Source organism: Staurois parvus, unplaced genomic scaffold, assembly GCF_062004578.1.
Source record: "Staurois parvus isolate SC_StPar_1 unplaced genomic scaffold, SC_StPar_1.0 ptg000031l, whole genome shotgun sequence".
Taxonomy (NCBI): Eukaryota; Metazoa; Chordata; class Amphibia; order Anura; family Ranidae; genus Staurois; species Staurois parvus.
Window position 1 is genome coordinate 13,309,387 of NW_028317827.1, and position 27,812 is coordinate 13,337,198.

Here is a 27,812-nt window from a genome sequence, read left to right on the forward strand (position 1 = left end):
ATCTAGGGTTTCCTCAGTCAGGAGGTTGATAACAAATAGTACCTTCTTTTCCTCATGTTTGGGCCAGATTACTGTGTCACAGTCAGGGGTCAGGCACGGAGACCAGTAGCTATAGCAGTAGAGAGGCTCCCATAACCAGCTAGTAAAGTACATCAGCAGGTCACTCTGATGGATGAAATAGGCTCCCCGGGGTGTAGAGTCTAAGTACTAGCCAGTGTTCACCAGAGCTCCTGATGGTGGAGATGGGTTATGCTGCATGTTAGTACTAGGTTGCTGTCCTCAGGATTTTCCCACCATGGGCAAGTGTCCAATAGCAGATGAATCAGGTAAGGATCAAGCAGAAATGTAGTCAGTAACAAGGCAAAGGTCAGTAACAAGTGGTCAAGGTTGGGATCAAGCAGAAGTGTAGTGGACCCCACTGCCTTAAAATCAATCTTTCCAAAACCGAGCTTGTAATATTTCCTCCTCCCTGATCCCCCACTCATGGCTTTACCATTAAGATCATCTGTGCAACTATTAGTCCTTCCTCTCATGCCAGGGTGCTAGGTGTAATCCTAGACTCTGACCTCTCCTTCAGGCCCCACATCCAATCACTGGCTAAATCCTGCCGCCTCATCCTTATCCACGCCTTGGTTATATCCCGCCTTGATTACTGCAACTCCCTCCTCACTGGTCTACCATTACACAGGTTATCCCCCCTTCAGTCTATTATAAATGCTGCTGCTAGACTCATACACCTTACCAACCGATCAGCGACTGCTGCTCTTCTCTGCCAATCCCTTCACTGGCTTCCACTAACCCAACGTATAAAATTCAAAATACTATAAACAACATACAAACTTCTTCCATAACACTGCCCCTTGCTACATCACCAACCTCATCTGCAGATATCGTCCAAATTGCCCGCTCTGCTCCTCCCAAGACATCTTGCTCTCTAGCTCTCTTGTCACTTCCTTCCACGCTTGTCTCCAGGACTTCTCCAGAGCCTCCCTCATCCTCCGGAACTCCCTACCCCAATATGTCTGGTCAGTGCCTTTAGGTGATTTCTGAAAATTCACTTATTCAGGGAAGCCTAACCCACCTCCACCTAAGAACTGTACTTGAGCCACCTCCACCAGATCATCCCCTGCAGCTATCACCTTTTGTACCCCCCTCCCTTTCCTTTGGACTGTAGGCTCCATGAGTAGGGCCCTCCTATTCCTTCTGTACCTTCTATACTAAAATGGACTGTAATTGTACTGTATCCCTTTATATTGTAAAGCGCTGCGCAAACTGTTATAAATCCTGTATTATAACAAAAAATAATAATAATAATAGTCGAGAAACAAGCCAAAGGCAGGGAACAAGTAGTACCAGTTATACGGGTGGCAGCAGGAGAGAAAAGAGCAAGATATTGGCTGGAGAAGAGCACACTAATCTGGCAAACTGGACATGCAAACGCATGGCTAAAATAGGACATTCATGGGAGGAACAAAGGGTTCAAGGTTCAAGAGAAACAAGGTTTAAGGCAAGATCATTCAAGGAATTGTCCAGAGAATTGTCCAGTTCAAACCTTGGTCCTGACAATTTACCTACTCTGTGCAAAGAATTGCAAAGAGCAATTCTGAACCTCCTCTTCTGGGGTTCACCTGCTGACGCTCTCTACTCCGCCTCCTTTTCATGTGCCCCCATAGCAAGCTGCTTCCTATGGTGGCACACATGTGGGCGCTCTCCAGAGTCAGGCTGTGTGCACCTTAGACACACACCGTGTGGCTCGGCCCCACTCCCACCTCACAGCATTTGACTGACAACAGCAGGAGCCAATGACTCCCACTGTTCTCAGCCAAGCCAGTAAAATAGGAAAAAGGGGAGAGAAGACCTTCCGACAGGCACAGCCCTGGATCGATACAGTACTCAGGTAAGTATTTAGGGAGGCGGGATGGAGGAATAGCTACTGAAAGTTTTTTTTACTTTAATGCATAGAATGTATTAAGATAAAAAAAAAAAGAAGCTTTTAAATTTATAACCACTTTCATACTCTTCACGACTAATCCCCACTGTTGCTCTTTGGAAATTATGTTTACAGTTTAAATTTGTTTTGGCTATGTAATCAGTAGTGAACACTTAGAGGTTTTGATGCCTAATGTTGAAAACAAAACCTGTACTGGGAGAACAATATAAGCTGTCATTGCTAACTTCCTTCTGAAAATACTTTTACTGGTTAAATACTTACCCAGAATAAACATGTTGCAAGTAAAGCTAGATCTGCTCGATATGTCTAATTAAATTCAAAATGCTAACATTGACGTATAAAGTTGTTCATAATCTTGCCCCAAACTACATCACCGATCTGGTATCCAAATACCACCCAAAACGTACTCTCCGCTTCTCACAAAATCTCCTACTCTCTAGTTCTCTGGTCTCCTCCTCCTCCCATGCCTATCTCCAGGACTTCTCCAGGGCTTCCCCCATCCTCTGGAACTCCCTACCCCAATCCATCAGACTATCACCTACTCTCCTCACCTTTAGGCGCACCCTGAAAACCCACCTCTTCAGAGAAGCCTACCCCGCCCTCAGCTAATTACTGAACTCCTCCACTCTTCCTACCACACCATCCCCCACAGCTATTTCCTCCTGTACCACTATCCCCTCCCTCATAGATTGTAAGCTCCAAGGAGCAGGGCCCTCAGACCCCTCGTGTATTGAATGGTATTGTTACTGTACTGTCTCGTGTATTGTCTCCCATTATAATGTACAGTGCTGAGCAAACTACTGGCGCTAGTCCTGTATTATAATAATAATAATTCTGGGTTAGTAACTCAGAAACTGCTGAAGCTACTGGATCAGCATGTCAGTCAGGATACTGACAGTTTCTGAAGAAAATATCTATCAAAATACTGTATATAGTCTATCTTTGCTGAGGCTATTTTAAAGAAACCCTGTTGCCTTGTCAATGCAGAGCATCCCACATCCAGAAACACTAACCTGCGCTTCAGCATACAGGGGACCATGTGGCTTGCTCCTCTGAAATGCTGCTCGAGTCGATCGCTAGGTTGCTAGGCCCAAACACTGCCACGTGCCTGAGGATGTGACATCACCACTCTTCTGTGTTACTCTCATAGCTGATTTCAGTATCAGCTGCAGAGGAGAAAGGAGCTGCAAAGGAGCTCAGAGAGGGTAAGTACTGTATATGGGAGCTGGAGGACACCCTTTGTAGAGGCTCTGTCACTTTGCCAGAGGATGCCCTTTAAAGAAGCTCAGTCACATGGTGGGAGGACTCCCTTGCAGAGGCTCCGTCACTTTGCCCTGCTTGGGCACGTTTTGTGGGTCACAATATGCGGGACCTAGTAATACCTTACAGACCTGAACAGAGCAGAATTTTAGCTAATGCACACTGATTATGGTCTCCTAGGATCTCTGGAGACCATAATTAACGCAGGTCTTACTGCAGCCAGGCTCTGTTAAACTCAGTTCATCCACAGCAAGTGCAAAGAATGAGCAGCCATGAGTGGCCAGCAATTGAAAAAGCAGAGCGTTTTTATACTGTAAGTGTAAGAGGAAGGCATTCCATGGATCCCCTTTGTACAATTGTTTTTTTTACTAAATTAAGTGTTCATAAGGATGCAGCGCAGAAGACATGTACACCACATAATCAATTAAAAACAATACTGATAACAGCAGCAATGCAAACAATGACAACTTACCAGATTTCCAACAAACAGCACTTTAGCAAACTCATCAGTTATGGGATAATGCTCCATGGCCATAAACAAGGTGTTTAAAACGATGCAGATGGTGATTGCAAGATCAACAAAGGGGTCCATCACAATGAGATTGACTATATGCTTTATTTTCAACCAGTTGTCACTGCAGTCCCATATCAGGTAGGTGTTGGCAAATTTGTTCCAGCATGGTGGGCATTTTTGCCTGGATTCTTCTAATTCTGTATAAATAAAATTTGAAATTAGGATTATAGTATTAAAACAAACTAGTTCACTACACTCTAAGGGCCTATACACACTGGCTATTTAGCTCCGATGAATGAGGCTCCAGCACTTAGGTGCCAACACATGTACGCATCGTCCAGCCTCACTGCCAGCAGTATGTCAAATTCTATGAGAGGCTGGCAGCTCCTGCGGCTGGATGGTGCACCTAGCTGTACTAATGTTTATGGCAGTATGTGCACAGGGACAAATGTTTGGAACACATACTTCTTTCTTTCCAGGCATTCATCTCTGAATACATACTGTCCCTGCTTTCCACAGTGAAAAATCTAACTGGCGAAATGCCAGAAAGGAGCACTGTGACCTTGTGGGCATGCAAACCAAATGCAATTACTGATTTTCAGAAAGTTTCAATTGTGTATGATCAGTGGTTGGTGTATGCAGGTTTTGTGCTGCCCTAGGCAACACAAAAATTGGTGCCCCCCCCCACAGAAAGAGCCTGACATTGACTAAGAGCACCCCTGCCCTCTACCCAAGCCTTCCACTACCACTGCCCCCCATACCATCCCCCATGGCGAGAGAGAGACACTCACCTTCACAGGTCCGGTCATCCCCAGGAACGAGAGTTGGGTTGTGCATACACAGTCATGAAACCCGCAGCATCTCTCGGAACCCACCAGGTCCCCATGCTCCGTGTGTCCCTTCTTCCATCCCTTCTTTCAAGAGGCAGTGCTGCCTCCCCCCTGAAAAATGCCACCCTAAGCAAATGCCTTGATTGCCTTGTGGTAAATACACCCCTGTGTATGATATTAGGAAGCTTCAGGAAGGCTACGGCAAGAGGAGGCACACGTTGTACTATAAGATGTCAGGTAAGATAATGGGTGTTGAGTGATAATACCTCAGTGATGCCATGGCCACATTCAAACAGCCACAACGGACTAGAGTAGGCCTTTAAAGAGAAGTATAGCCAACGCTTTTTTATGGATCACAGGAGTGCAGTTAATTCTGCACTCATGTGATCTGTTTTCAGCAAGCTTGACATCACAGAGCCAGTCCAGGCTCTGGAAAGATCCTAACCATATGTTCGGGATCCACCTAGAAGCCTGGATCGGCACCTGGCTCAGCCTCTCAGTGATCTTCCCAGAATCTGAGCTAGCCTCCCCCCCCCTCCACAGGCCAGCGCTCTAGTGAGCATGGGAGGGGCAGAGCAGAGAGCCAGACACTGACAGTCACAGCTCTCTGCTCAGAGCTGAGGAGTAGAACTGAGCAATCAGTGGTGTTTGATCACTCAGTTCTCACTGCAGAGCTGACAGGGGACAGATGCAGCTAGGTGAGTATAATTTTTTTTTTTTTAAATTTTTCAGAAAGCCATACTTCTCTTTTAAGCATGACATAAAATATTCATCACTAGCAGAACCAAGTGCAGAGGCTACCTTCTAAATTATTAATGTGCTTTAAGTATAACTCAAAAATGATATTCTAAGACAGAACCTTGGGCTATGAATGCATCTTCAGCTAACTGTTAAATGTTCCTTATATAGAGAAGATTTTTGAATCTTTAATATACACTCTATTTACATTTGTTGTCACTAGTAACGTTTGAATTGGGGGAAAATGGATTCAAGTTCGGCAAATCGATAAAAAAAAATTGCACATGAGAATGTAATCCACCATTGCAATTTGTTAAAATAAAACATAGTTTTCTAATTGTAGCTTTCCTCATGTAATCCGTGATCTCTTCCTATCATTTCCCTACACACTGGCACTATGGCTGCTTTTAGATGACCCTTTTAGAGCAAGGGGCTGGGCAGTATCCCCCTCCATTATTGGCTGTTGTGAGTTTGTTGGTCTGGGTGCACAGGAAGGAAGTCAAAATTTGGTCATTGCACATTTGCTCAAAATTCACCTTTTCAAATCCAAAGAATTCACAGCAAATTAATTATTGGGCAAATCTGAATCTCATCCCTGTTACCTATTTTAGGCCAGGAAGAAGCTACAGGGAGATTAAAAACAGATAATTACACAATAGACACTTGGGCACCACATATTTGGTAAACATGTAAAAAATATAACGTTTTAAACAATACATATACTTCAGTTTAGAAAAAAAAAGGAACAAGAAAATAAAAGTTACAGTATATCTACACTATATGATCAAAAGTTTGTGGACACCTGACCATCACACCTACAATATATGAGTTTGTTAAATATGCCATTCCAAAACCATGTGCATTGATATGCAACTGAACAACATTTTGGGGCTATCCACTGGGTTCCATTGGAAAATGTGTCTGTGGGATTTTGGCCCATTTAGTAAAAAGATTGGCCCATTTAGTACTGAGATTGAATTAGCAGGTCTGGCACGCAATAGGCATTTGAGTATATTCCAAAGATTTTCAATATGGTTGAGGTCAAGGCTCTGTGAAGGCAACTCAGGTTCCTCCACACCAAGCTCATCAAACCATATCATTGTAGACCTGACTTTTGGGCACAGTCACATCCTAAAACTGTAATCACAGAGTTGGAAGCACATAGTTATTTAATATTTCTTTGAATGCTTTAACATTAACAAGAACCTTCATTTGAAACACCTGCACTCAATAATTAGCATGGGGTATCACTTAAAGCGGTGCTCCACCCAAAAGGACTGCCCCCCCACTCCCCATTAAGGATTGGCACCTTTGGGGAGCAGTTAACCGAATTTGACAGGTACATGTGACAGGTCCCAATAGACTACAGGGCCATTAATGAAGCGCAGCGCTACTCGCGCATGCGCAGTGGGTCCCCGGCTGTGAAGGCGCAAGCTATCACAGCCGGGTGCCCACACTGAAGAAGCTGGCCTCCAGGAATACAGGACGGCTGCTGAAACGAGCTGTGGGGGACACACCACAGGACTGAGGGACAGGTAATTGGCTGTTTTTTAAAAGTCAGCAGCTACAGTTTTGGAGCTGCTGACTTTTATTTTTTGATAGGTTGAGTGGAACTCTGCTCTAATTTTTGCCATATACTGTAGTATGTGAGATTGTCAGGTGTTCACAAACTTTTGATCATATAGTGTATGTTTCAGAACAGGAAACAAACATAACATTTTAAAATTTTAGGGCCTGTTCACAATAGAATGCTTTGTGGGAAACCTGAATTCTGCTCCGCATTCTAATTGTAATGCCTTTGCGATCTGCAGCGGGTGTCAGTGCAAAGTTAATGACACCCCAAACACACAGTGTGTTGGCCCGTACCGGATCGCATGGTACTTTTGTATGGTTGCAGTGTGTTTTCCAAAAGTAGTGCATGCACTGCTTTTCAGCCCATTACTTTGAGTAAACTTAAATCACATTGCACTAATTTTGGTGTGGTGCAATGCGATTTAAGTTCATTCAAAATTAATGGACTGAAATCTCACTGCACAGAACGGCATGTGAATCGCACAGGAACCTACAGCACATTCCTGTGCAAATAACATGCAGTTCCTAGTGTGAATGGGTTCTTAATGTGGACATTTAATAATCTCAGTACCAGTCTGGCAGATTGAAAGCCTTGTTACAGATAATAATAATCCAATCTGAATCCACAGAAAGGCTTGTTTGTTAATTTTTGGTCACCGGTTATTTTTTGTGAATCGCAGCTCGGGGTAAGACATGAATTAACATGAGAGAAGAAAATTAATTTGCACCGCACATGCATTTCTAGGCGTTTGTGCATTACTGTGCATTATGGCAGTGCAGCCAATTAATTTGTATAAACTACAGTATCTAAATTTTACCCTTTTTATACAATTTATTTTGTTGCGTGTTTTATTACGGATTTCGGCAAGGTGCATTGGGGACCATTAAAAATGAAAAGATGCACTTTTTTTGTTCTCTATGGATTGCATGCAATTTTGACTCTGTTCCTGCATTGCACAAGTATGAATGAATCCTAAAAGATCTTGTACTCTTTAATAACTTGCAACCTCCTCCAACTGACAGAGGATGCTTTGGGTATAGGCAAGAAGGCCAAGGCATAAATGTCCCAAATTTTTTGGCAAGTATTTTTTTTTCCAGTTTTAAGAACCCAAAGCTCATACTTTAGCTGACTGCCACATTGTAACAATGCCATATATTCACAGCTGTGCCAGTCTCCCAAACAGCCTGATAAAGTGTTCAAAATATTTGGTCCAAATGATGAACTACATAATTTTGAAATGGACATTGATTGACACATTCTGTGATCAATTCAATGGTAAAACCTTCCACAATAATTACATTTCAACAGAGAGACAAGTAAAATTAAAACTTCACTAGACACTATTAACATCAAATGCAGAATTGATGCTCTGACACCTTCTATAGGACATGACAGCATCATGTGGGTCCAGCCCTGACATGCCTACAGGACTCAGAGTCTAGCTCCTCTGTGTCTGGAAGGTGTAAAGGCATGTATATGACAGTCTGCTTCCATCAGCACATATTCCAGACAGGCTGAATAAAAATGAAGAATGGCTTCTTAAAATGGAAGAAATGATTAAAACAAATTATAGCAGGTACAGGTTTTTGTTCAAAGTCTGATATCTAATATTAATATTCCCTAGGACTCCACTTTTCATTAATTTGTCTCTGCAGCTTTGGGTAGAATCAGATAATGGCTCTTTTTGTGATTGTGGTTGGATCTCTACACCTTCAGTTGTGGCTCCAATACTGCCTCAGCCTTTAGAAAAGGTTTTCACTTTTCATTTTTACTGAAAATACATCAATGGAATTGGCTATTTTTACTGATTTTTAAACAGAAAAAGTAAATCTGGCCAGATCTGTTATAATAGTGGTCTGCAAACTCTGGCCTTTGGGGCACTATTCCATCAACTGACACCAATGATGGAACATCATTCCCCCTACTGATACCATCAATAGGGCACTATACTCCTCATTGATATCAACAATGGGGCACTATTCCTCGCATTAAAACCAATGGTGGGGCACTGCTGCCGGGGCATTTTCTACTGCCACTGGTCACAGTCTGGCCCCCCTAAAGCTTGAAGGACAGTAAACTGGTCCTTTGCATTGAAAGTTTGGAGACCCCTGTGTTAGAAAATCTCACAGCTCAAAATTGCGAAATATAGAAGAAGCTGCTGAGCAATCAAGCTGTCCAGTGGCCATGAAGAACTAAAATATTGGTTTTGAATAGATTTAGATTTTAAAGAGCTAGTGAAGCAAACCTTCAGCTTTTTGGGAGAAAGGGATAATAACACTTAGGTCTGCTGAACTATAACCAGGAGTATCTAGGAAATGTTTGAATTCTGAATGCGCTTCAGACACAGTTTGGATGGAATGCGCTCTGGTGAGGAAATACAAAGGACAATCCAATTCTGACAACAGATTCTCCAACCAAACACTGCAGTTGTTATGGAGGACAGATATAGCTGGAACTATTGTAGGCTCCCCATATTAAATACTTGCTTCCCCACCCAACACACACCTACAAATCAAATTCTTCCAGAATCATAGTTACCATTTTGAATTACATATACAGGATAAACTGATTTGCCTTAGAAAAAAAATTGGTAAACCTATACAGCTAGTCTTGTGATCTTGTTAGCTGAGAGACAGCATAGCCAGCCCTTGACCTCTCAGCAGACCAACACTGAAGCCTACAGCCTGGTCTAGGACCCACCTCTGCTTGTATCCGAACAGTAAATGAGATTAATCATTTAATGAGATCCCACCGGTGCTACTCCTGTTCACATATGCACTTACCCTCCATTGTGTTAGTAAGATTGCTGGCTATACTCAAAGCTCTTTGTCTCAGGATTGGATCTTCCAAAAAATCCATAGAAACGTGATAAGAACTTAATCTTCTCTTTCTCAGCTCATTTTCTGTGTTGGTACCCTATAAACAAAAATTAAAGTTATTAAACTGCATTTGGAATTAGACATTTCCTAAAATAATTCTGGCAGCATCATGCAACATGCGGCATGTGTAGCTATCGTCAGTTTTGGATAATAATGATTAGTTTTTGTTTGGCCTTTATATTCAGCAGCTGCATGGCGTACTGCATGCAATAACAGTTCCCTTCTCCCTATAATGCAGCAAAAGGCAGCCAATGACAAAATAAAAGTTGGCATGCCACTGCCATGTGCAAAAACTTTGCAGTCTGTACTTGCTTATTATGTCTTAAAGTATTTTCAGTCTACCATTTTATGGACTGAAGTACTGTTAATGACAATGCAGGAAATTTCTTGCTTTTGATTAAGATGTAATGATTTAATCCACAAAATGGCTGCCTCTGTGTAGGTCATATGTGCACTCTAATCACATTCACTTTTTTCCTAGTTTTTGGTAGGTGTTAAACCAAACCAGCCACTGATGTCCTATTACTCTTGGAACAATAGGATATTTAATTGCTTTATTATATTTTTCATTATTTTGATAGCAAATGCTGTGTGAGACTGCCCTGCTACAGCAACAAGAGTCCAGAGTCTCTGAATTGGGGAAAGTGCAGGTGAAAACTACAGAGGTAAGAGATAAAAGAAGCCAGTGGGTTATTGAATTCAGCAACTCCTAACAAAATTAAATATTTTGGTAGCCTAATGCTTGAAATAAAATTCCTGACTCCGTCTTTATAAAAGTTGATACATTTTTTTCCTTCTTGTTCTCCTATGTATTACAGGTCTTTTTAAGTATCCATTTGACCCCAATGACAAGTTTATTTTTTCTTATTATGCTAGGGATTCTGTAGACAGAGCTGCATCTATGGAATACAACTATTAAAATGTCTTCTAAAAGTTCCTCTCACAGTTGTGTCTACAGTTCATCCAACAAAATGTGAACATTCCCCAAGGTACACAATCAGAGCTCAAGAGTTTGTCTGCGTTCGAAAGATGATTATTTCACTTACCATATCAAATGTGTATTATAGGTAGAATTAGATTTGAAAATGCGCTTGTGGCCAGCTATGAACGTTCACGTATTTACATATCCTTAACAAGCATTAAAATGAACTTTTAATGATCTCACTGATCTCTGTATCAGCAGGCACTATGGAGCAAATAATCCTTAATGTTTGCAACAGAAATCCTAAGGTTCAGAGAATAGCAAGGTGAGCTGAGCTGCTGAGAATGACTTTAGTGATTATATTGTAAAATTCAAGGTTGAATCACTCCACAGTGTCTGCAGGTACTGAGGTTGGTGAGAGATTGTCTAAAACCCCATTTACTACTTGTTAAAGAACTTAAGTGTTAAATAAACAAACTGCAAGCAGGTGGGCTTTTTTCATGCAGAAGGGACATGGTATGTCTCTTCTGCAGTAAGATCATATTACCTGCCTATTCACAGGCTTCTTTACAATGTACACTAACCTGTTCCTGTGCAGTTCAGGGTACGGTGCCTGTGTACAGGATAAACATACTCCTGTGCATGCACAAGAGTTAGATCATCCTGCAATAACCAATCAAACCAGCTAAAGAAGCCAGGTGAATATGTCAGCACTGATGAGGGACCTTGCGTACATCTGATCGTTGGAGTGGAGGCAAGTATTTGCTCCTTTACTCCCACTTCAAGAATATGTAAAACTTAAATGCCCATAGTCCAGTCATGGGTTAAGTTTAAGTGATACACATTAAATATTAACGTAAAATACAATTTTCTAACTGTAAAAACCTGCATAAATTATTCATTAAAGAAAACCTTTAACTGCATAATACCCAGACCAGGTTTTTACAGAAAAAAACAATTCGCAGAAACAGGAGCAAGACAATACAGGCTCAACTACAAGCAAGATTTTAAATACCATTTAAAGCTGAAATCCCTGTATGGGTTTTCTTGCATAGTTACACTGGTCCAGTTTGGACCAATGTAAGTATGCATATACCATACCTATCACAGCTACTATAGTAATCTGTCTTCTGCGGCTGCCCTGCTGCAAAGTGAACACAGGGGTTCGCTTGGCATAGGAGCAGAAGGTGACGACAACTAGAGTGAATCCTAACTTTCACAGCAGTCTCACAGGTATGGCATAAGTATACTTACATAGGTCCAAACTGAATCAAAGTAACTATGCAAAAAGAATCCATACCTACCCTGGTGCCTGGAAAACGAAATGAAAACGAGAAGCGCACCAACCTTGCGCATTACCTCAGTAACCAAAATTTATTAATTATAAAATGATACTCACAAACAGCGAATAAAATCAGGCATGTAAGTCCTCAGAGGGACTTGAAGGATAAAGAGCCAGCGCGAATCCCATCAAGGGGGTGGATACTCAGTACAGCTGACGCGTTTCAAAGGGCGTCCCTTCTTCATCAGAGCTAGATCATGCCTGATTTTATTCACTGTTTGTGAGTATCATTTTATAATTAATAAATTTTGGTTACTGAGGTAATGCGCGAAGGTTGGTGCGCTTCTCGTTTTCATTTCGTTTTGCAGTATTGGTCGGCTTCCCCAGCCTTGTTTGGAGCTGCACAACTCTACATGCATTGGTGGTCGATTTTTCCAGGTCTGGTTCCATCCATTTGCCATCCGCCTGGGTCCTAGAGCGCAGGAGAATTTGTTTTTGATTTATTACCTGTTGCCTGGAAACCAGATTTTAGTTTAATCAAAGTTACTAAGCCATGATCAAGATGGGGTCAAATCTCCTGTGTCATTGAGCCTCAAATCACTTAACCTTTCTGATATGTGTGTTAAAAAGAAAACAATCTGGCTATAAATATGTGAGCGTCAACTGAAGTCTTGTAGATGAAGCTCTGACATGCATTTTAAAAAAACCCAGCAAATGATTTGTAAATCAATGATCTGCCACTTGATCAATATGGCTCTACGAAGTCAAACAGCTGTAATAATACCAATATGGAGCTTGCATCAGCAAATAAATGAGCATTGAAGTCTCCCATATTATGCTGATGGATTTCTTTAGAGATTAGTGGTATTTTAAAAAACAATCTAAAGACTATTATACAGAATTCACTGAACTTTCAATACAGGGAGCATATATAATGAAAAGCTGCATTAAGCCCCACAGTTATAAATCTAAGCTCATATTAATCAGGTTAAGGCAGTAATATCTCCCAAAGATGAATTTTGATTGGCTGAGATAAATCTCTGCAGTTTGCCTTTAGGTGTATCTCTGTATGTCTATATTTTTTTGGATAGAGCAAGGGAGGACTAATATCCGTGTCATGTTTTTATTGCTGTCTGTGTACCCGCTGGAAAGTTTCATCCTCTGATCTAATGACCGTTGTTACAAGGACAAGTTGATCCAGGGAATATCCGATTGCCTCTCAGGGGATCAGGAAGGAATTTGTTTCCCTGCAGGAGCAAATTGGATCATGCTTTGCTGTTTTTTTTGCCTTCCTCTGGATCAACTGTGGGTATAGGATCATTGGCGTCCCTAGACAGGTGCGGGGGGTGCGCGCCTCACCGGGTGACACCTATCGCACGGCGTGACACCTAACAGGCTCCACGAAAAAGGTAAGTTTTATGACAAGCCAATGTTCCCCATAGGATGGATCGGATCTGTGGACTGAGCATAATGGATCAGAGTCTGATCCATTATGCTCCCCAATCCGCAGATCCAATCCATCCTGCAGGGATCGTTAGCTTGCAACCTATACAGGGTTAACTGATTATTCCAAGAAAAGGTAAGTTTGAAAGCAAGCTGACGCTCCCCGTAGGATGGATCAGGTCTGCGGATTGAGCATAATGGATCAGAGTCCGATCCATTATGCTCCCCTATCCACAGATCTGATCCATTATGCTCCCCTATCTGCAGATCCGATCCATCTTGCGGGGATCATCAGCTTGCTTTAAAACGTTCCTTTTCGTGGAGCTCGTGGAGAGATCAGTTAACCTCGCATAAGTTTCAAGCTGACGATCCCCGCAGGATGGATCTGATCTGCAGATTGGGCAGCATAATGGATCAGATTCCGATCCATTATGCTCAATCCGCAGATCCAATCCATCCTCGGGAATCATCGGAGGTGTGACACCAACCCTAGGGACGCCCCTGTATAGGATTGTAACTTTTTTTAATGATTGAACTGGATGGACTTTTGTCTTTTTTCAGCCAGACTAACTATGTAACTATGTAAGGACAGAAGGTAATGGGAAATCTGGTGACAACTATTTAGTAAGGGGAGTCATTGGTTCCTGCTGCTGTTAATCACAGCCAGTGAGGAAAGAGTGGGGGATGGGGCCGAGACACGCTCTGTGTGTCTTATGGACACACAGTAGCTGCTCGAGAGTGAGCACACACGAATGCCCCCAGAGCAAGCAGCTCTGTACAACCAGTAAAAAAATCTGAACCTTTAGTATTACTTTAGGCATTTGTAAATGTTTATGACTTTATTTAAATTGTTTGACTATCTACATAAAGGTATGTGATCCATTGTATTCCATAACTGAAGTCTCTTTTGAAAGCAATACTATCCACCAGCTGTTTCCTGTAGTTGCTGATTAGACTTGCTCAAAGGAGAAATTGAACAATATTCTCAAAGGAAAAATTCACCTTTGGAACATGTAACATGTTCCAGTATCTGTACGTCGCACCTCCAACCAGAAACAAAAACACAAGAAATACACAGGATAAAACAAAGGAAAAGGGGACAGTTACGTAAAAGCTTGTCTAAAGAAAAACGCTTTTAGATTTGATTTGAATGAGTTTAGAGAAGAAGACTCTGATATTTTGGAAGGAAAGCAGGAGAAGGCTCTGTCTCCCATCAAGAGATAAAATTCAGATAAATAATGTGGTGCCAAGCCGTGAACAGCCTGCAAGTACCATCAGCCAGTGCAGATGATGGCTTGCAGTTCTCAATGACCTAAGAGGGCACTTGTGAGCGCTCTGGTAGTTCATGGATTCTTCCTGTTCTCAAGTAATGAGATACAGGCCGACTGCTATCCTGAGAGTGTGCAGGAGCCTGAGATTGCACTGGCGATCTTCCTGTTCTCAAGTAATGAGATACAGGCCGACTGCTATCCTGAGAGTGTGCAGGAGCCTGAGATTGCACTGGCGATCTGCTGATCATGGGTGCAATGCTCCACAGGCTCCTTAGAAAAAATAATAAATGTACTTTTTTTTACCTGCAAAAATGTGCATTTATATTTTTTTTTCAAAAGGTGAACTTAAATCCAGTAAGTGGTTAGGCTGATAATAAGCCATGATAAAGGGAATCCTTGGAGCCCCAAAAAAACACATTGGCTTTTTACTGTATGTGATGTGTTAAATATTAATTGTTTACTCTACACCTTTATTTAGCTGTTCCATCATAAAAATTAATAACAAGTTAATTTATTATTGTAACTTAAGTGAAGCTCAGGCCACATTTTGGAAACCTTTCATACAGAAATATAGAAGGGAATTTCACTATTTTGAAACTGTGCCAACCAGGCAGATATCATGTTTTTCTCATTTTACGATAGAAACTTGGAATCTAATTGGATGTGAAGGGTTACAGCACCTTACATATACACACTTTTTATTAAATAAGCTTCAGCGAGGCACATCTAGGAAAAGACAGCAAGAAAGCCAAGTGCTTATGCTGTGCACAGAAATCATCAGATCTTTGTTTCCCATCTCTCCACCTTTAGCTGTAATGTAAGTCCCATTCACACTACTGTAGCACAACATCAGGCATCACACTTATGCATGCTTTCTTGTGTTTCCGGCGTGTTGCTGCTCTTCATGCATAGGACAGCCCATTAATTTTAATAGGTGTCCCTACATGCAACAATCATGGCTAAAAGGCTCTAGTATCACTTTGAGCTTTGCACATTTTTTTTTCTTGTACAAAACCACGTCTTGCTTGCTTCCTTTTGGTTGCCATTAACAATAATTGGCACTGCAAGCACGATATCCTTTTTTTAATTTTTAAGTGCAAGCAAAATCGCATAATTTTTCACGTGTTCACATACTACACAAATGCGAATGCAGCCCAAGTGTTGATTCACACATGTGCGGTGCGGATTGAAGCTCAGTTTCACAGCTAATTGATACAGTAGTTTTTCTGTGGTTCAAGTCAGGTTTTGATCAGGTTCAGGTCACGATTTTATCCTTTTCACAACTGATGAAACGTGTGGTTTACAAAGGGTTCCCATAGAAATCAATAGCCTGTAATCTGCACCTGAACCGGACCGCACTGCTCAGAGTTTGAAAATTACTCTTTCAATCTGCACTGAATCTGCACTGCCAGTGCACTGGACATATGTGAACAGGCACTATAAGAAGCAATGTCATGCAGATTGGATGCGGTTCACACCGCATTCAATCTGCATATATGTGAACCGGCACTGAATGTCTGTGACTAGCAACAAAGTCCTTACTCTCCTTCAGAAGTTACAGATCTGCCTCAATCTTTCCGTCAAATTTTAACACACATTACATATGTAGGACCTACAACTAAAACCACTAGTAGTAGTGAATTTGATAAACCGAACTCACAATTTCAGAACTATTTTTTAGTTTTTAGATACATCTCTTTGCACTATCGAGTACTGTCCAGTATTAGTAACTAAACCAGTTCACATCTGGTAAAACAATGAAGTTGATTTATTAAATGACTAGAGGGTGTTCGCTTGGCAAAGTTAATATTCACATTGCAAAGGAAATGCTAACTTAGCTTATTAATAAGGTAAACCTGTGTTCACATTGAAGACAGTAGAATTATAGACTATGTAGGCTGTTCAACTCACCACATTGCATTGCTATGACGAACTATAAAGAGAAAAACAGCTTTCATCAAAGGCATCTGAGACAAGTTTTGGTCAAGTTGAAGTGGAAAAGTATCCCTATAAATTTAAAAAGCAATTCTCCTTGTAAAGAAAGCAACAATACTTACCAGTCCTGCTGCCCCTACCACCACATTCCTCTGGGTTGAAGAATGAAGCTTGCTCAAACACCTTGGGGATTTGGCACATTTCCAGGTGTGTTAGATGAATGGTCCCCCACTGTGGTTCCTTCCACCACCTCTTGTGTCCTGTTGAAGCTGGCAGATGACACCACAGAGCACAGCAGGGTTAAATGCGGAGGATCCTTGAGCAAACTCAACTGACTAAAACCTGTCTCAGATGGCTTTGATGAAAGCCGCTAGTCTCTTTCTAGATTCTGCACTGCAATGCAACTTGATGAGCTGTATCCTGCTGCGATTAAACAGCACACGATGTACAGGGGGCCTGACTGTGCTTTGTATTTATGGTTTTTTTTGTATAATTGTCATTATCCGTGTATTGTGCCTTTTTATAGTTTTTTTTCATTAAACAAAATAATGAGGCCAATAATTGGCTGTTTACAGGCTCCAGAATTGGTTCAGGATAGTACACAGGATGAGAGCATGCATCTGTAACCCTCAGGAACCATTTAAAGCCCATTGCAGTCTTAAAAACCACCAGAAATCTGCTTTATTGTGCCTTCCCTATTGACCCCAATACATTTTATCAAAATGGGAACATTTTGCTGAAATATAATGATTTTCCCTGAAAGTTTATAGAAATGAAAACTCACAGTTGGGTTCATTTCTATTTATGTACCTCCATAAAACATTTGTTAAGCTTTACTTATAACTCTGCAATACCATACCTTGTTAGTTAAAAAATAGAATTAGTGGAGTTTATAGGCTAACTTATAGTAGACTGTGCTGTTAGTATATTATAGGCATTGCAAAAAAGCAGTCACATTCAAAGCTTGACCAACCAATAATGGAGTGTTCCTGAGGGAAGCACTCAATAAAGGCTACCATGCCTAAACTATTTGAAACTTCCTTACATTGTCATCAGAAGCTGGTTTATCTATTATCACCTCTGGCAGAAGTAGTCCAGCAGGCGATGTTGGTGACGGCCCACCCAGCAGAGAGACCACTCCGTTGCAATCCACTGTGCTGTGCATTTTCCCATTCACTGGCAACACTGGCAGGGTTCTCGAGGCCTTGCTGGCTTGGCTGATATTGCTGTTCCGTCGCTCTCCATGTCTACGAGGTACAAATAAAGAGCCTCTCCTGCTCTCATTGTCCTCAAAAGTGCTGTGTTCATCATCCGCAAAGTCATTCTCTGATCCCACATCCTTCCCACGGCCTCGAAAACTGAATAGGCTGGTTTTACTGTTCCGCCTTGGTGAAAATAGGACCTCCTGGACATCGAGCAGGGACTGTTAAATGAAAGGCAAATAACAATTTAAGTGGCAGTTATTTTTAGACAAAGTGATGAGGAGAAGAAGATTCAGCTGTCAGCTAGAAAATACTCAAAATACAGAAATACAGTAGACAGGCCACACTGACTCACACAATGACTTGCTGGTGCTGCTTAAACCAGACCATGCAGTACAATGCAAGGTCCCACTTTACTGCTTGGGCCCCCTCCTCCTCCTCTGCATCTGGTAGGTGCAAAGGGCACTGTAAAGAAAAAGCTAGATTTATACTCATCTCTGTCTTCTGTATCACTGGGCATGAAGTCACTATCTTTCCTGCAAGATTCCTGGGGAATGCAGTCGAGGCCAATCTCACAAGAAGACACTCCAGTCCATTGCAAGAGCATCTTCTTGTGAGATTTCGGCTGCTCTATAATCCCCATGATCTAAGGATGGAGGGTGTGTGACGTTATACTTGCCTAGGCACCATGGCCAGAAGAAGGGTAAGGTAAGTATAAAATCAAACTTTTTTCTTTAGAGGTACATTTAAAAATCTAATCACTGAATATAATTTTTACAGGAGATGAAGGCCCGGTGAGTATAAACGGATCTTACATTTTATAGCACTCAAACGCAATACGCAGCAAAAGCCTGTGTTTGCCCTGTGTTGTCTGCAGTGCAAATGGATCTTAATAGGACTTGCTGTGCCCATAGAAATGCAATGGCAGAACACTGCCACCCACACTGCATCATTCACCGAATTGGGAATCTGCTGTCCTGAGTTTGATGTGCATTTCACAAACACCACAGGACATTAAAATTGATGTACACCCTAACTGGATGACACTTGTGTGGAAGATAAGAAGAGATGCCACAGTACCTGGTGGGGGGAGGATTTCTTGTCATAGGACAACCGCATTCCCTCTAAGGGGAAACGAAACTTTTTCAGGCTGTTTTCTGATGTTGACTTGCGGAATTTCTCATCATCGCACTTCTCTTCACCCTGCTCTTTTTGTTTTCGTTTCTTTCTTCTGTTTCTTCTTTCCTTGGCACTTTTAGAGCTTAGCATGGATGTTACAGATGAACTCTCTGACAGGCCTCCATAACCTGTCCCTCCGCTAAACTCTCTGGATCCAATCGCTGCTTCTTGTGCTGCGGCTGCCGCTGCCTATGTGAACATTAAATTTGTCACAACGATAAAAAAGGACATTTTATGTATTAAAAAGATAGTATATTTACTGTATAATCTTCTTTACATACATACTGTAACAAGTGCAACTCTGTTACTAAATAACAGATATTCAGCTTTATTCAATCAAAAACATATATTATTAACAGCTAATTTCTAAATGCCATAACTCACACTCAATAGCGAATTCCTAAATTACAAAGCCCACGCCTAATGGCAACACAGCCAATCAGAATCTATCTTCTACTGGTGTGACTTAAGCAGAGTGACTTCTGATTGGCTGCAATAGGTTACTGCACTTAAAAGAAACCGTTAAACCTAAGAAAGTGGCAATTGACTGGCTGTCTCTGGCTTTAATTTTTGGAAGCACTAACCTGGTAAAAGTATACAAATCAGTAAGGTTAAAGGGCAGTGAGAATTCCTAATGCGTGTTCATCGTAAGTGGCTTACTCAAGACTTTTTATCAGTATAAATGCTGTAAAATTAGTATTTTCAGAGGGAGGGGACAGCAATGGCAACTTCCACGCTTCCTCACCCTAGGATACTTTTAAAATGTTAGAACTTTAGCCAAGAAATTGGGGAAGGTATAAGCCTTCCCGGCTCAAAATTCAGGCTATAAATCCTAACCCAATCTACAAAAGAAAGTCTTTGTACCACCTTCCCTGTTCTTATTGTAAAGTTTTGTTCTTATTTGCTGCCCCAGTGACACATCAGTAAGGCTACGTTCACACTAGCGTTGTGTGCAGGCGGCAGAGAGGCGTTTGGGAAGCGTTTTTTACTGCTTCCCATACGCCTCTGCCAATTCTGCACATTACAGCACATGGTGCTGTTCTAACGGGAGCGTTTGCGTCGCGTTGCGTCATGGCAAAATGGACGCCTCTGGTCGAGTCAGGAGGCGTTGAAGCCTCCTATTCTAGTCTATGGTGCCGCTCAGCAAACGGTTTGCGGTGTGGTTGCAGGGCGTTTGCGGAGCGGTAACACTATTCAAACTGCATTGTAAGCGTTTGTGGGGCGTTTTTAACGCTCGGCAAACGCCTAGCAACCGCCGCTAAACCACGCATGCAGCATTTTCGGAGCGTTTGCCGAGCGCTAAAAAACGCTCCGCAAACGCCGGACCAACACTTGCCAAACACTATAGGGGCATTTGGCAAGCGTTGGTAAAACAGCCAAGTGTGAACGAGCCCTAAGGGAGGCGAATTGCCTTAACAGGGATACAACAGCGATCTAGGATCTAACCCTTCCTTAATCTGCAAAGCTATGCTTTGCAAATTTCATAGGGAATTCTGCATGCTTTGGAAAACTATATGCCTTAAAAGCAGTCAGATTGTGCCAACTGACATATCAGGTGCATTTTGAGTGCAATTGTCAACTAAATTAATATTTCTGTTTTGTACAGTTGTTGGCAAGTTTTTGGAAACTTCCAGTTCTCCATAACATTCTCTGTGATTACAGTCAACAGAGGTGTCACATACCCAGGATGAATGTTCCACAAAGTAGAATACCCAATAAATCAGAGCACAGACTGTTGGAGAAAAAGCTTGCCACTTACATTTCCAGCAGATGTAAAAAGCGATTCAACCCACCATTTATACTGTATGTAGCTGGCCTTTAACGTGCACATGTGTCCAGACTATGGACATTAAAGCTGAATCCAGGCACATAAACTTTCATATAATCATATTCCCTGAAAACTCATCTCTTCAGGGAAGCCTATCATGCCATTAATTAAACATTTATCACTTTCCTCAGCTCACTTGCTGTACCACTTGCCACACACTATTACACCCTATATACACACACCTCTTGTATTTAGAAAATATTTACTTATCCTGGAATTCAGTTTTAAGGTATTCACAAATACCAAACAGCAAAAGAGATTTGAAACAAGCCATCACTGAGCTCTATAGCTGCTTCTACTTTGAAATAATTCATCCTCAGAGATCACAACAGAGACTATATAATCATTTTTAGTTGGATTCTTGCAGCACCTGCTTTTGGTTTGCATTAGATGGCTAGCATTCTGCCAACTGCTTCTGCTTCCACAGAAATTAAGGGGTGATGCACTGTGAGCTCAATGCTTCTGTTGTGATAATTGAAGATTCATTTCTGCACAGTGTCTGCAGCTACAGAGGTGTATGAGAGCTTGTTCAATATAGAAATATATTACGGTACATAGTGTGGCTACACATACACTTCAATACAATAACATTTTCAGAAATACGGCTTAATGCACAGCAAGTGCAAGTACGTTTTTTCAAAACTTCTAAAATGCACTATATGTGATACTTTCTACATGCATTTATTTATTTAGAAAATGACTCTAAATTAACCTTTTTGTTCCCTGAATGCAGAAATCAATCAAGCATTAGAGGGACATTATCGTAAACATTACTTATGGAGAGATCAATACATTATTTTTGGATCTCTTCTTACAGAATAAAATAAGGCTGTCCGCATGTCAGAGCAGTGATGCTCTGTACAAACCATAAACTGTATTTAATACAAGAAAGTGGCTTAGGTGTTTAGCAGTGATTTCATGGTGAGTATGTCACTGCTGATTTTAGAAGGATGAAAAAGAGCTTGAGTTAGCAGGGGGCATGTTGGACATCTGCAGAGGGGCCACTGCGTCCATACAGCGAGCCTTTCTCTGCAGCATGCTTGCAGGAGTCACTTTTCTATAGGTTGCTTTGCTATGAACTACCTAAAATATTTTTAGTAGTAGATAGAGACAAGCTTTGCTCACTTTTCTGGCTGACTGAGAACTTGGCTCTTCAGCTTAGCTTCTGTGGTCACTGGTGTGTTCACTATACAGATTATTCCCACAAAGAGGATATATGGCCCAGAAATGCTATACCATTTTCGGCATAGCAGATTCCAAATAGCAATTTTTGGGGAACTTGCAGGGACTAGAGAAATAAGTAGCCCAGCTCACAAATGTACGCAGTCTTAAGTTATTCAAAATGAAAAAAAAAATACTTTTGAGTCATGTATATTAAATAACAATCTGGAGGTGAACAACAAACAAAACAACCTAAGTACCATGCATCTGAATATGTTCATTAGTGCAACAAGGCTCACTGGTTATGATAGCATCAGACTACAGTTTTCAAAACTTAATGTTGTGGAATTTTACCTGAATGTCCTCTTGATGCCTTCTTAACTGTTCCATCATTAGCTGGAATTCGGCTTCTTTCTGCTCAGCTTCTTCTAATGTTGCCTGGTTCTGTTCCTCATAGGCCATGGCCACTACAGCCAGAATCAGATTGATAAGATAGAAGGAGCCCAAAAAGATCACCAGAACAAAGAAGATCATGTAGGTCTTGCCAGCAGCTCGCAGGGTCTAGAGCAAAAAACAACAACTTTTTTTTACATACCTCCCCACCACTACCAAAAGGTATATCCTGTGTAAGCCATGAATTGTAGTTTTCACATATGAACACCCATGCAAATTGTCCAATCATTGTCACCTAGAATGTGTCACATGCTTCTCTATACCCATCAGTACTTGGCATTTCCTTTTACTTTGGATGCTGAAAAGAGTATCAGGGGAGCAAATATTCTAGGGAAAAGGGGAATTGAAGCTCCGTTTACATTATTGCAGGTTGGGAATGCGTGCAGCTGTGCCCGACCCGCAGGTAAAAAGAGTTGCTCTTCAGTAGATGTGCTGAGGTGCCATTAATTTTAAGTCAGCCATTGAAGCATTTCCTGCTTCTGATCAGCCAGTATCTGAGCTAACCATTAAAAATATGCTATTATCATTAAGACAAACCCTACACTGCGACATTTCAGCGGTCATAGCTCCTATACCTAACACTGTACAAGAACATGCAAAATGAATCATATTGAAAAAAAAATAGGCAACCTGCATACTGCTCACAACAATATGGTGGATTCACATACTGAACATGACTCAGAACTACAATTAAAACTCAAAATAGCGGATCTGGAAGACCGCTCAAGAAGGAACAACATAAAATTTCGGGGCATTCCTGGAATCAGTCGCACCTGAGGCCCTGACATCCTGTTTCCAACAACTGATGAAATACCTCATACCGTCACTAACGGATGTAGAATTAGCAATAGACAGAGCACATAGAATTCCAAAACCCACATTTCTCCCCACCTCAGTCCCTAGAGACGCTTTGGCACGAATACATTTTTACCATGTCAAAGAAAAACTAATGGCGGATACGAGAGCTCAGACACCCCTCCCACAACCCTACGCGGGTGTCAAACTATGTGCTGATCTATCTAAAGAAACGCTCAACAATAGGAAGAAATTAATCTCGGTCTCAAAAGTACTTTGAAACCATGGCATAGGTTATCAATGGGGTTTCCCCACCAAACTCACCATGTTATGACAGGGCAAATTCTTTACTATTAGAAGCTTGGAAGCCAGCATTGACCTCCTGAAACCATGGAATATCTTCCTGGTGGAGGACTCTCAACGTACTCCACAACACCCTCAACGTATGGACGGGGACTAGACCTGACCATGGTTCCAGATCCCTCACACTACTCTGTCACATCTCTCCTTGTTCTCTTACACTAATGGCCGAAATGGCTCAGCCTTGTTCCCAAATCGGTTAGAATGACAATTTTTCTACACCATGACTATCTGTTATTGTCATGGTTAACAGTTCACCCCCAGTTAACAGTAGCTAATTTTGCTACCCATTTTTCCTGTATTTTTCGCAATAATTTTTTATGTCCTCTTTAATATCTACACACCTACAGAACCAACCAATCTTTTGCTACCCTACCTCCTTTATCTACTTCAAATCAACAGAAATCATACAATTTACAAGTAACTGTTTAACTAACTGCCACAAAACTGTCACACTTACACCTTTACCTTATTCAAATCACTCACAGTCCTTAAAAATGATTACTTCCACAAACAGATACTGAGTACCAAAAGATTCAATATCTCAATCTCAGCAATTCCAAAGCACCTATCTACACTCCTATGGCTCTTAAAATAATATCCCTCAATGTTAGGGGTCTGAACTCCCCTTTCAAGAGGTCAACTCTAACCAAAGAAACATGTTCTCTCCAAGCGGACATAATCCTCATTCAGGAAACGCATTTTACTAACACAAAATACCCAACTTCAACATGAAGCAATTCCCAACTCTTTATATGGCGACTAATCCCAAAAAGAAAAATGGCGTTCTGACAGCAATAAAGAATACCGTAAACTTCCGATTTACCTCAGAATATGCTGATCCCCAAGGCCAATTTCACATCCTGACATGCCTTATTAATAACACCCAATATACATTGGTTAACGTATATGGTCCAAACACTAACCAAATAAAATTTTGTAAACATCTACTCACCAAGATTTCCTTATTCAGAAAAGGTAACCTAATCATAGGAGGAGACTTTAACATAATCGGAAATACACAACTAGATTCTTCTTCAAGAAAACGCCCTTCGGCCCACTCACTGAACCATTTCCTACACACTGTTAGAAGCTTTTCTTAACCAAATATCTAATATTTGCTTATTAACAGTACTAACATATGTATGAATGAGTTGGATCTTAATAGAATAATTGAGTTGTTATAATTCTATTTGTTCTAGATTGGGAAAAGTAAGATAAAAAGACTGTTTATAGTCTATGTGAATATACATATATGTGGATATATATACATATGTATATATATCTTGGGTTTTTTCTCTACATTCAAGCAACATGTGGTAGTAATTAGTCTAGCTGTCCCTCCCCCATCTTCCCCCATGTCTGTAAGCTAAAGTTTCACTAATAAGAGAATTGTAAGAATCTATTTTATACATGTTAAGATTACAAGATTTATACTGTAATATTTCTTGATTACGATATTTATATATGATATAACTCTTATATTAAGATTACTTTTAGGAGAATATATATATATTGCTTTGTCTAAAGGTTTTAAGGATTGAATTTCAGACTCTGAGGGGAGGGAAGAAGACAGAGGTTTGTTATATACATCTGTTGCCTTTCATCATTGTGGGACTACAAGGGACAGAAAAGAAACCAGCCCACTTTTAGAAGGTGGGGGCTAAATTGCTCTTTATAGAGCAGAACAAAGACTTTTTTGGCTCACTTTTTTAGAAGCCTAGCTTGACGCTACACACACACAAATTCACACTACACATACATAATTACTTACAATATCTCAAGAACTTAACTATATTTTTTGGACATTATTTAAACATTCTGTATTCCAATATTTTATTTTTAATTTTATGCAATATTATTATTAAATCAATTTTTGAGTTTATGCAAGAGTTGGAATGACTTTCTATTTTGAACTTTTCTCACCAATACAAGTTAACAAAATATCGAGACAATACGGTATTTTACACACACCAATGACTTATACGATATATGGAGATGCCAACATGGAGCAGAGAGAGACTACTCATACTACTCTCCTTCTCAACGTTCATACTCAAGGATAGACTTTTTCCTCACCGACAAATGGACTCTACAAAATATCACCTCTTCGGAGATAGGCACAATTACATGGTCTGACCATGCCTCCATAAGCATTACCTTGGGAGACTCGAACAAATATTTCCCACCACGTCCAAGGAGACTCAACTCCTCCCTTCTAGCAGACCCTACCAATCGCAAAACTATAGCTGAAGCTCATTCTCTCTTTTTTGACATAAATGACACACCAGATATTTCTATCACTAACCTATGGGCCACCTACAAAGCCTACATGAGAGGGATTCTTTTGAAAATAAATTCACAAACTCTTACCCAGAGAAGGCGTCAGATTGAAGAGGTCTTAGCAGCCATCAAAAGGATTGAAGAATTAAACAAGCACAACCCCTCTGATATCAACTCATCTTCCTTAATGGAGCTCACAAATAAACTTTGCTCTTTACTACTATTCAAATACGACCTCAACTTACGAAGAACTAAAGCAAAATACTACTCCCTATGAAACAAAGCTGGATCACTACTAGCCAAATCGGTAAAACACCAACGTCTCAAAACTAAGATAAACTCTATACAACACCCCCTCTCCAACGCTCCAGTAACTATTCCTCTGGACATTGCTAACACGTTTGCCAACTATTATTAATCTCTATACAACCTCAAAGACGACAAAAACAATCCAACCAACTTCCAACTCAATACGACATTTCCTAAAGTCAGTCTCGCTACCAACCTTATCCCCAGCTCAAATCCAAGAAATTTCAGAACCATTCTCCCCCAAAGAAATTGAATCCGCAATTAAAATGCTACCACTCCATAAATCTTCAGGAGAAGACGGATATTCCAACGAATACTATAAATGTTTTGCCACCATCCTCTCTTCATATCTAACGAATCTCTTCAATCATGCCGCAGCCTTGGGTTCACTACCTAACAAAAGGCTACAATCTACTATCACTACCATCCCTAAACCTGGCAAAGACCCACAACTCAAACAAAACTACAGACCCATTTCTGTAATCAATACGGACTCGAAACTATTTGCAAAACTAATTGCTCACAGACTAGTCCCTTTCCTTCCAAGACTGATCCATCCCGACCAAGTTGGATTTATACCAGGACGGCAAGCCCCAGACGCTAGAAGAAGAATAATATCTCTAATCTACTGTGTAGAGCACCAAAAAACGCCTTCCCTGCTTCTCTCATTGGATGCAAAGAAGGTGTTTGACCGTATACATTGGGGATTCATGAGGGAAGTCCTACAAAAATTTGGTATTACAGGGTGGTTACAAAACACCATCATGTCTATGTATTCACACCCATCAGCTAGGGTTCTCGACAAAGGTATACTATCTCAGCCTTTCAACATCTCCAACGGCACCAGACAAGGCTGCCCTTTGTCCCCTATAGTTTTTGCTTCACTTATCAAACTTCTAGCAAGTAAATTAAGAGAAGAGTCCCTTTTCACAGGCATCTCTTGCCAAGGCTCAGAACACAAAATCAGCCTATTTACTGACAATATTATTCTAATGATATCCCAGCCTTTCCAATCCCTGCCTCACATCAGATCTATAATTAACCAATATTCTGATGTCTCATACTACAAACTAATCAAAAACAAATCTCTAATACTAAACCTACACACACCTCTGAAAACTCAATTACGTCTTTCAAAGCAATTCCCATTTATGTGGTCTAATCACTCCATTCCTTACCTAGGAATTCATCTAACTTCTTCCACTGCACAGATGTTCGAGACCAACTGCAAACCACTTCTCCAATCCCTTACTAAAGAAATCCATTCACTCTGAACATTTGGCCTTTCAAAATTAGGTCGAATTGCGACCCTAAAAATGATTGTCCTACCCAAACTTCTATATGTATTCCGAACTCTCCCTATCCCAGCACCCAAATCTTTCTTTGACAATATTCAAAAAACATTTTTCCCAAATTTTCCCATCCCCATCAACCAAACCCTCACTTCTCTGACGGGGCTGATAAAACAAGCAATAAAAACTGTGTTTCTTACCAGCATATAAAGGTTCTCCCAGTAGTCTTGAGTCATCAGTCGAAACAGGGACAGGAAAGCCCAGCTGAAGGTATCAAAGCTGGTGTAGCCATAGTTAGGATTCCTCCCAGTTTTTAAACATACATATCCTTTTGGGCATTGGCTAAATAAAT

General features: G+C 40.9%; 1 protein-coding gene across 4 annotated transcripts in view; it reads right to left on the reverse strand.

The window, feature by feature from the left end:
* LOC149470815 (sodium channel protein type 2 subunit alpha-like) overlaps positions 1-27,812 on the reverse strand; it is a 214,232-nt gene that overhangs the window by 88,757 nt on the left and 97,663 nt on the right. For 2 of the 4 annotated variants that reach the window (XM_089660166.1, XM_089660173.1), the window contains exons 9-14: positions 27,661-27,802; positions 22,323-22,529; positions 18,881-19,168; positions 17,677-18,021; positions 9,650-9,782; positions 3,684-3,922 (exon numbers count right to left, since the gene is read on the reverse strand). In XM_089660166.1, the coding sequence (XP_089516292.1) occupies positions 3,684-3,922; positions 9,650-9,782; positions 17,677-18,021; positions 18,881-19,168; positions 22,323-22,529; positions 27,661-27,802 (1,354 nt within the window). Of the gene's footprint in view, positions 1-3,683; positions 3,923-9,649; positions 9,783-17,643; positions 18,022-18,880; positions 19,169-22,322; positions 22,530-27,660; positions 27,803-27,812 lie in introns of all 4 variants that reach the window. The other 2 variants (XM_089660153.1, XM_089660159.1) reach the window with 1 other exon arrangement.